At 34.8% G+C, this 10,841-nt stretch overlaps 1 protein-coding gene across 1 annotated transcript; it reads left to right on the plus strand.

The window, feature by feature from the left end:
- The first annotated feature begins 472 nt into the window (after positions 1-472).
- On the plus strand, positions 473-7,233 carry RNR1 (ribonucleotide reductase 1). Its single transcript, XM_028240306.2, has 17 exons — positions 473-1,192; positions 1,552-1,613; positions 1,713-1,800; positions 2,824-3,087; positions 3,262-3,502; positions 3,696-3,772; positions 3,967-4,137; positions 4,228-4,320; positions 4,423-4,572; positions 4,660-4,746; positions 4,864-5,028; positions 5,116-5,235; positions 5,457-5,659; positions 5,744-5,893; positions 5,992-6,139; positions 6,625-6,708; positions 6,801-7,233. Exons 1-17 carry the CDS (start codon positions 965-967, stop codon positions 6,894-6,896), a joined length of 2,427 nt encoding a protein of 808 aa, XP_028096107.2. The 5' UTR covers positions 473-964; the 3' UTR covers positions 6,897-7,233.
- The last annotated feature ends 3,608 nt before the right edge of the window (positions 7,234-10,841 follow it).

The following is a 10,841-nucleotide window of genomic DNA, read 5'->3' on the forward strand; positions in this document are numbered from 1 at the left end:
AATTAAAAATCTATATTAAAAAAATTAAAATAAATATTAAAACAAAAGGTGTATTTGGAATTATTAAAAAAAAAAAAAAAATTGTCGGCCAACTAGTTTTTGGCCGACCGGATTTTTTTTGACTGGATGGCTATGTTTGTTAGAAAAATAAAAAATAAAAAAAAGAGAGTAGGATTTCGGTCAATCGATCAAACATTCTAGAGAATGTCTGAATAGACGATCGAGTAGACCCAGTTAATTCACTATTTTCTTAATTCTAAGTTTTTCTAAGTCAAACTAAAGGGTTGTTTGAAATGACTTAAATAAATATAATTTTTATCTTTTTACAAAAAAATATACAAAAAAATAAAAAAATAATATGATGATAAAAAGATAAAAAAATAAATTATGTGAGACTTTCCAAACTTGGCCTAATCCCCCTACTCAAAAAGGTTATAAAGCCACTCATACTAACAAGTCGACCTGTCAAATCAATACCAAACATGCTACGAGTAAAATCAACAACTACCCTACTCCAATCTGTTCAACGCCAAACAAATGGAGCCTATGAGAATTAATTTTAATTATTAAGACCTACCTATAATAATAGTTCACACTAGACTGGCACATGGCTCCAATCACTTTTTTTTTTTTTCTTTTAAAAAAGATCGAGAAGTGGTCCCCACAGCCAGCTCCACCCTCATCATCTCTCCTCAATTCAACTTCAACTCTCCCATCACAATTTACCCGCCACACCAAACTCATCACGTTTGGCGGGAAACTTCAAACACAGAACAGAGAGGGAAACCCTTAAAACCCCCCCTTTCCCTTAATTACAAATTTCAAATCATCTACGCTTCTCTCTCTTCTGCGCTATATAAGTGCTCCTTGTATCAGTCACTTTGTGCGCTGAATCTGTTCGACGAAAGTCCTCTCTCAAAAACTCTTTACTAATATATCCATCTAGTTGGGGGCTTTGTTAAAGATGTATGTTGTGAAGAGAGATGGGCGTCAGGAGACTGTGCATTTCGACAAGATCACTGCTCGTCTCAAGAAGCTTAGTTATGGTCTCAGCATTGACCACTGTGACCCTGTCCTCGTCTCTCAGAAGGTCTGTGCCGGTGTCTACAAGGGCGTCACCACCAGCCAACTCGATGAATTGGCCGCTGAAACTGCTGCTGCCATGACTGCTAACCATCCTGATTATGCTTCTGTGAGTTCCATTTCTTTTCTCTTCTCTTCTGGGTTTCCGTCAATTTACTGATTTCTGCTTCCTTAATTCTCAATTAATCTTCTCAATTTGTTCGTAACCAGTTTGATCTGTGCCCTTCAATTTCGGATTTTGGGTTCTGGGTTTGGTTTTCGTGTTTTTTTGGTTATGGGTTTTGCATATGTGCGAGTTTGTTTAGATGGGTTTGGTTTTTGGTTTGGATTGTTGGTTTTGTATGCTTAAATTATTGTTGCAACTCTACCTTGTAAGGTTTAATTTCGTTTTTTATGCTAAATTTAGAGATATAAATACGGTTTGCTTTAAATTTTTTTAACTTGCTTGAACATATATTTTTGGCACAGTTGGCTGCAAGGATTGTTGTTTCAAATCTGCACAAGAACACCAAGAAATCATTTTCTGAGACGTGAGTGATTTCAATTTGTTAGATGAAAAATTTACAATTTTAATTTAAACTTATATAATGGAAAAACTCAAAGTTGTTCCTTGACTGTGGTCACTGCAGGATCAAGGACATGTACTACCATATCAACGAGAGATCTGGACAGCAGGCTCTTTTGATTGCTGACGATGTTTTTGAAATAATCATGAAGGTTTTTTTTTTTTTTTTTTCTTCTGTTGCAATTTGTAACTTTGGATTTCATGTATAGGTTTATTTGAGGTTATACAAAGATTTGAAAGCTTAGTTTGAAAACTTTCATAAACCTAAATTTTCTAACTAAGAACTCAAGTCTTCATATTTGTGTAAAAAACACAATTGCGTGATGTTTATAATGATCTAGTTGCAACATTTTGTTTTATTTTGAATGAGATCATGAGACAGGATCTCTTTTTATGAATTATGTTGAATTTATTATGTTTATGTATATGCACACACATGCACATAAGCAAATATATCATGGAGGTATGATTGAACAAAATTCACTTATTTGGATTGATAAAGAGGACAATTTGGATACTTGCAACATTTAGAAATCAAAGGGGTGAAAAAAGATATTTTAGAAAAATGAAAAAGAAAAAAAAAAAGGGTATTGTATACATTTTTGTTATGCTTACATTAAAATTTAATGACTTTTTTTTGGTCCGTTTTATTTAATGGAAATAGATAGATGGTGTAAATTGAAAACAAATTAAAATATTATAACTTAAATTGACTATTAAAATTTGAGATTTATTTTGTTATAAAACTCAAATTGTGATTTTTTTTTTTTTTTTTTTTAAATTTTCTCAAATATATGTAGAGTTTTGGGTGAATAAGATTTTTATTACCAAAGCAAAATGATAGACAATGAAGCTTGACACTCCTCAAGTTACAAAAAAAAATCTGCTTTTTAGGAAACACTGCAGAGTTTTTGAATTTTTGAGAGTTTTGTAACCTTTCGTTGATTTTGTTTCTAAAAGCACAAATGAAATGCTATGAAGTAGGCCTCGGAAGCATTAAAATATGTAGATGCTGCTTCTGCCTCCTTTAGTTAATTCTGAAGCAAAATTATTTAAGAAAGTTAAAATGTCTTTCATTTTCCTAAATCTCAAGTGAATATGCAATCTTACATTTAAAATCAAGTATACTGAACACGGTTTTCATGCATTGCTTATGAACATTTTGATTGTTACAGAATGCTACCCGCTTGGACAGTGAGATAATCTATGACCGGGACTTTGACTATGATTACTTCGGTTTCAAAACCCTTGAGAGGTCCTACCTGCTGAAGGTCCAAGGAAAAGTTGTTGAAAGGCCTCAGCACATGCTGATGAGGGTTGCTGTTGGGATCCATAAGAATGACATTGATTCTGTTATCAAGACATATCATTTGATGTCTCAGAGATGGTTCACACATGCATCGCCTACCCTTTTTAATGCAGGGACACCAAGGCCCCAAGTATGCAATGTGTTGGCATTATTATGTAACAAAATTTTAATATTCTATAGCTGCTATGCTGTAAAGCATGATCCTTTTGCTATATTGATTTTCTGGTCTTCCTAGTAGTTGTCACTGCATATATATTTATATATATCTTTGCTTTCTCATGTTGCCCTGTTGATGTGTTGGCAGTTGAGTAGCTGCTTTTTGGTGTGTATGAAGGATGATAGTATTGAAGGGATCTATGATACTTTGAAAGAGTGTGCTGTTATCAGCAAGTCAGCTGGAGGAATTGGTGTCTCTGTTCATAATATTCGTGCTACAGGCAGCTATATACGTGGAACAAATGGGGCATCCAATGGTATTGTTCCAATGCTACGAGTTTTCAATGACACTGCCCGTTATGTTGATCAAGGGGGTGGCAAGAGAAAGGGTATGCTTGTCATGGCAATGTTCTATGTTTATTTGTTTTGTGTCATGAAATGATTGTACATTGATGGCCTGTTGCTTGGTTCAAGAGACTTGAACCCATGATCTTTTGGTGAGGTGCAAGAGTTCTAGTCAACTAGCTAGCGTCAGTTGGTTGACTGTACATTATTTTGAAGTTTTATTTTTGTTGCATTTAGGTGCTTTTGCTGTGTACCTGGAGCCATGGCATGCTGATATATTTGAATTTTTGGATTTGAGGAAAAACCATGGAAAGGTATTGTTGACTGTATTCATGATTTTGATGGTTTTTTTTTTATTTGAAATTGTTATGCTCTTGATCCATACAATTTTTCCTAATGTTCTTATTAGGGTGATGATGTGTGCCTTGGGCAACTTTGCTTTTCTCTGCCACATCTAGGCTTTTTTTACCCCTTAAAATCAATGACATTATTAGTGTTCTCACTGTAGGAAGAGCACCGGGCACGAGATCTATTTTATGCTCTTTGGATACCTGATCTTTTTATGGAAAGAGTCCAAAGTAATGGGCAATGGTCTTTGTTTTGTCCAAATGAGGCTCCAGGTTTGGCTGATTGCTGGGGTCAAGAATTTGAGAACCTGTACACCCAGTATGAAAGACAGGTTGATTTAATTTTTCTTCTTGGTTGAGTTTAGTTTTCTGTTGGTTCTATTGGAATACCATTACTTACAATACTCTTGTTATAAACTTAGTGCAAGGCAAAGAAAGTTATACAGGCGCAGAACCTCTGGTTTGAAATTTTGAAGTCCCAGATAGAAACTGGGACTCCCTACATGTTATTCAAGGTGATCTAAAAAAAATAAATTGGATTTCTTGTTTTTCAAATTCCTTGTCTGGTTTTGATCTTATTTTACTTTTTTATGATAATTTATTTTTTATCTTTCCAGGACACTTGCAATAGAAAAAGCAATCAGCAAAATCTAGGCACTATTAAGTCTTCAAACTTGTGTACTGAGATAATTGAGTACACAAGTCCAACAGAAACTGCTGTATGCAATCTGGCATCAATTGCTTTACCACGATATGTTGCAGAGAAGGTATGATATTTATGGCAGGCACACGTGACAACTTTTTTTGGGGGGTTTATATTCTTTTTGATTGGGCATGGCACTACTTTGTTGCAGGGGGTTCCAATAGAATCACATCCATCAAAGCTTGTTGGCAGCAAAGGGTCCAAAAATCGATATTTTGATTTTGACAAACTAGCAGAGGTCTAACCTCTTTTATATGCTCAATTGTCTTCCATGTTATTTGGCATCCTTTTGTAGTTCAGATTATATTTCTTGAAGTTGGGCTTGAATTTTAGTTTATCTGTGCTTTTGGGTCAGGTTACTGCAATAGTTACTTCAAATCTCAACAAAATAATTGATGTCAATTACTACCCTGTGGAAACTGCAAAAAGGTCAAATCTTCGACACAGACCCATTGGTATTGGAGTACAGGGTCTTGCAGATACCTTTATTTTACTTGGCATGGCATTTGATTCACCTGAGGTAAAAGCAAACTTCTGGTTGTGCTTTTCTATTGTAACTTCTAATTAGATCACTCCGGTCTGATGATTTGTTGGCTGTGGAATGCAGGGTCAACAGCTGAACAAAGACATATTTGAGACCATATATTATCATGCTCTAAAAGCTTCTTCAGAGTTGGCTGCAAAAGAAGGTCCGTATGAGACATATAGCGGAAGTCCTGTGAGCAAGGTATGCTTTCCAAGCAGTGCTTCCATGAAAGTGTGATTTAGCAACTTGGCTTCTGTTATGGAATGTCTCATTATGGGCTAACAAAAGGAAAATGCACTTTGTTCTTGAATTTTGCAATTGTGGGCTAACATGTTTGTGGTGGGAGTCTCCAGGCCATAAAATGATATACCTACATGTTTAACAATAGTTAGAGATGCTTATATGGTGGTTATCCTGTCCAGGGAATTCTTCAACCTGACATGTGGGGGGTAACACCTTCAAGTCGATGGGATTGGGGTGCACTTCGGGATATGATAGCAAAAAATGGAGTAAGAAATTCACTTCTTGTAGCACCTATGCCCACTGCTTCAACCAGCCAGATTCTTGGAAATAATGAGTGTTTTGAACCGTACACCTCAAACATCTATAGTCGCAGAGTTCTAAGGTTTGTAATTGGCATTATATGCTAATGAGTGACTTCTAAGGGTTGATTTTTCCTTGTCATCTAATACTTTTCTTTCCTTTTCAGTGGTGAGTTTGTTGTGGTGAATAAGCATCTTCTTCATGACCTAACCGAGATGGGTCTTTGGTCACCTGCTCTTAAGAACCAGATAATTTACGAGGATGGTTCTGTTCAGAAAATTCCAGAAATTCCTGATGAACTAAAAGTTATTTACAAGTATGAATTTTCTACTTTGTGTGTCTACTTTTTCGTCTTCTTTTTCCCTTTTTTTTTAATTCATTCTTCCTCGGGACTAATGCATTTTGCTGCATCAGGACTGTTTGGGAGATTAAGCAAAAGACGTTGGTTGATATGGCTGTTGATCGTGGATGCTACATAGACCAAAGTCAGAGTCTAAATATACATATGGACCAACCCAATTTTGGAAAACTTACTTCCTTGCACTTTCATGCGTGGTCCAAGGTAAGAATTTTTGTTCTAATTAGCATTTGGTGTTTTGAGATTTTGATGATGAGGTTTGCCATACTTTTGTGGTCAAATTTATGTTGGTATAACTTATATTATGCTCTTTTAAATTGATGTGTCAAGATATCAATGGATGGTTCTGGGACACGTTTTTATACATTTTGCTTTCAAAATTATCTCTCGTTTGGTTGTGGAAAACAGCCATTAGCAAGATAAGAAAATGGATGTATACCGTTACCAACATTGATTTCCTTATAAGTGATCGGTGTGGAGGTTTTCCTTTTACATTGGATGAATATAATTGTCGGTGTGTATGAAAATTAATTGTTGCACAATTTGATTGTAGTATAAAATTGCTTCCTGAGTCGGATGGTGCAGATGATTGTTTTGTGCAAACATTTTGAATTAACAATTGTGATTTTAGTGGAATGTTCTGTATTTATATCTGATTCATTTTTTCTCTTTGTTGCTTGATACAAAAGGGTTTGAAAACTGGAATGTATTATCTAAGATCACGTGCTGCAGCGGATGCCATCAAGTTCACAGTGGACACTTCTATCCTTAATGTAATGATTTGTATGGATTATTATAATCCTGATCATTTCTAGTATGTTTTTGTAAATTATTGAAATAAATCTGACATTTGTTTGCAATGCAGGAAAAACCCAAAATTGAAGATGATGAAAATTCCAAAATGTCACAAATGGTATGTTCTTTAACAAACCGTGAAGAGTGCATGGCTTGTGGCAGTTAGAATTCTATGTAGTAGTTCCGAAACATGCGTTGCTTTTAGCTATAATTGCTTCTCTGCTTGCTGAGGGGCCACAAGATTTGGCACGGTTATGGTGGTCTAATAATGATGGATGTTGGCAATGGTGGCACTATGCAATGCTTTGTGGAGAAAAAGATGTGGTCAAATTATTGTGATGTGAAGTCTAAATGGCTTCAAACTGTCTTTGTATAGGCTACAACATAGTATTCTTTCTTTTTGTTTCAGATGTGTTTGTTTCAATAGTTGTTAATTGTTCTGGGTTCATGGATTTTGCTCTTTACTTGGTCTTTCAATATATTAATTGTTTGTCAACTACAAATGGGAATTTGGCTGTAGAAAGAATTTCACGGTCTGTTGTTCAATGAGTTATCAGCCCTGAAATTCTAGTGCCTTAGTACTGGACTAAGATTGACGCGGGTTATATTGAAAGCATGTTTGGTTGTGAAATTAATTTCTGGATTAATAATCCAATAAGATTCATAATACCACCGAGAAATGGGACTGGCATAGCTGGTAATGACTTAGGATTGAGAAATGAGTCCCACCGGATTTAAAGAGAACCATTTTTTTTTTCAACTGCTGTTTTGTTTAAATTTTTTTTAGAATTGTTTTTGACTTTTTTTAATATAGAAATGTTTTTTTTTTTTAAATTTTATATAAAAATAATTTATTAATTCCATTGTTAATCATTTTTTACACTATTATTAAAATAAAAATGTTTTTACTTAATTTTTTCATTAACAATCTTTACGGTAACAATTTATTTATCAGTCTAATTTGTTAAATAAACGTGACTTAAGAGAATTTTCAACACTTAACTTTTTTTTTCATCAAATCTGATGAAAAAAATGACGATTTTGTCAATTTGATACGAGGCGCTCCAACGGTGAGCATCAAAGTAGAATTGGGGAAGTGGTTGACCGGCCGGTTGACCAACCGGTCGACCGGTTTGGGCAATTTTTTTTTTTTTACCTGTTTGAACTTTTTTTGACCGGTTTGAACTTAGTTATTTCAAAGAGAACCGGTTGATCAACCGGCCGGGCAACCGGTTGGTTGACCGGTGTATCACTTTTAACGGTCAGTAACAGTGATTTGGTAAAATTTGTGTCTTGGTCTCAGTTTGATGTTTTGTTTGTTGAATTCTCATTTTGATATGACTTTGGTGCAACGGTTGGAGCTTGAAAAAGTAGGTTTTTCATCAAAATTTGAATTTGATATTGGATTTGGTTCACCGTTGGAGATGGTCTAAGTTTCATTGTGACACTGGCATCCATGTAGAACCCATGTATTGGTTCACTGTGGGTTTACTATGATTTTTTTTTTATTATTGTGCTTTTTTGGGGACAAGAATCTGTTATTATGATTTTGGATTTTTGTGCAATTTGTAAAGGGTAAATTACAGCTAGTAAAATAAAACCTTTTGAGGTTTTAGAAATTATATTTCCCTCCACAAAGTTTGAAATTTTATTATAAATTGACCACTTCGTTAATCAACTATTAAGTTGACTATCATATTATGATGTCAGTCAATAATTTTTTTTAATACCCTCAAGCACAGGGTCTTTCTTCTGTAACTTCCATTAGGGTTGGGTGGCAGGTTATTCAATTTGCACAAATTGCCACATCTGAATCGACCCGCACACATATGAGCGGTTTTGCAAACATAAAGGGTTGGGTGTGGTTTGAAATATAACAATTATTTGGATTGTAGGTGGGTTACGGATTTAACTTGTACTTGTCACAACTCGTTCGTACTTGGAATTATTTATTTATTTATTGTTTATAGAAAATACTTGGACCGTTCATCTATGATTTATATCTTAGATATTTTTGGTTGTGTTACCCAAACAAACCAAATCTTAATCCCAATCCCTAGCTCTCTTCTCTCACTCATTTTCCTTCTATCTCTTTTGTTCTTCCATCTTCTCTCACTTACCGATCGATCTCCATTTTGTCTCTCCAGCAACTTTCATTGATCGATCAATAAATTGATCCACCTTCACAAGATTCTGATCCACTGATCGACTAATCCATTTTCGCAAGACTCATCGTCGCAAGATATTCTCTTACTCTGTTTTCTCCTTTTCTTCCTTGATTGACTTTTGCAAGATTGATTTTCTCTCCAACAACTCTCAGCTAAGTCTCTCTGTCTCTATTTCTCTTTTTCTCTCTCTCTCCACAAGATGCACTTTCGCAAGATCTACTATTGTTTTTCAGACAATAGTAGGTGATGTTTGATGATGATATCTGTTGATCTTTGAATCTGTTGTTGATATTTGTGTTTGATGATGATATTAATCATTGTTTGATTAATTGAATCTATTATTGATATTTGTGTTTGATGATGATATTAATTCTTGTTTGATTAATTGAATGTTATTGAATTTTTGACCGATTGAATCTGAAATTGAATTTTTCGCTGTTCTTCATAGACTTGTACTGTAACGCCCTCAAAATAATAACATTAAACCTATCAGATAAGACAAGCATTTACATATAAACTAACCACATTCCTTTATTTCATTGAGTTTCATTACATAAGTATTACATGTTAACATCAAAATAAAATGCCCTACGGGCTTACAGCTTTCCAAGTTAACACTTGGTCTCAACAAAAGAGTACTAACTCGTTTACACATTAAGCCATTGGCTTGAAGTTACATGTAATACATCAAAAGTAAAACAACTACACTATGTCCGCCTCTAGCCTCCCAAGCTATGTCCTTGGAGGTGGCATGCTTCCTGTACCTGAAAATGATATTCCCATATAGGGTGAGCCACAGCCCAGTAGAAATACACTAAACCAACCATGGACAATGACTAAAACATTAGCAATTGATAGTTGGTCAACACTGATACAATCACATAAATTACATATTTATGTCAACGACTTACAAGTCCCAATTACTTTTCATTTTCCCTTTTTCAACAGATAAGCATGCTAGCTCTATCATCATTTCCACAGATATGTATAAAAACTATATCTCACATTCAGATAAGCATAAAAGCTATATCCACATTCTCAACAGATATGTATATCAACAATATTCACAGATAAGCATACAAGCTGTATCCACACTCTACAACAGATATGTATATCAACAATATCCACAGATAAGCATACAAGCTGTATCCACACTTCACAAAGATAAGCATATGAGCTCTATCTTCACTTCTCTAGACAAGCATATGAGCTCTGTCTACGGAGTTCATCCCCTATCTCCTCCCAATACCTATCCGGTTTAGAGGTACATCCCCTATCTTCCCCTAAACCGCGGAGTACATCCCCTATCTCCTCCTCTACACATAACGTATATAAACACATTGGTTCTATATACAATCACACAATACATACAATTAATGTATTCTATCAACCGTCAAGTTCCATGACACATTCCATTGATTAGTTTCCGTTTACCTAATCATCATGCATTGTCTACAACAATCTCGACTATCCTCCACCGATAGCCCAAAGCAGTTATTTCTAAAACAGAAAATAAATGCACAAATGGATATTCAATCAACATTTCATTTCCTCATTTCTCACCAATTAATTATCCCAATTAATTAAACAATGTAATTAGGCCATTTTCCATAATTACCATTTCAACCCTTAGGTCCCATTTTCATCAATGATTCAACAATCATTCCATTTTTCTATGCCAAACATGCATCTAGGTTTATTATGAATAAAACCCCAACTTTTGTAAAATTACACAAAAGCCCCAAACTTTCACAAAATTACCAAACCAAGCCCAACATCTCAAAATACCAAAATTTAAAGACAAAACCCATAGAGAGGAGTAGGTTATCCCTACCTCAAATTCGGAGTCCCAAAGGAGAAGACGACAAAACCCAACGTGCTCCAAAACCTGAGATTTTCAGATTAAAATGAAGCCCTCGACGATCAACAACTTTTTTGTAAAG

Source organism: Camellia sinensis, chromosome 1 (genome assembly GCF_055761805.1).
Source record: "Camellia sinensis isolate YWXY chromosome 1, ASM5576180v1, whole genome shotgun sequence".
Lineage (NCBI taxonomy): Eukaryota > Viridiplantae > Streptophyta > Magnoliopsida > Ericales > Theaceae > Camellia > Camellia sinensis.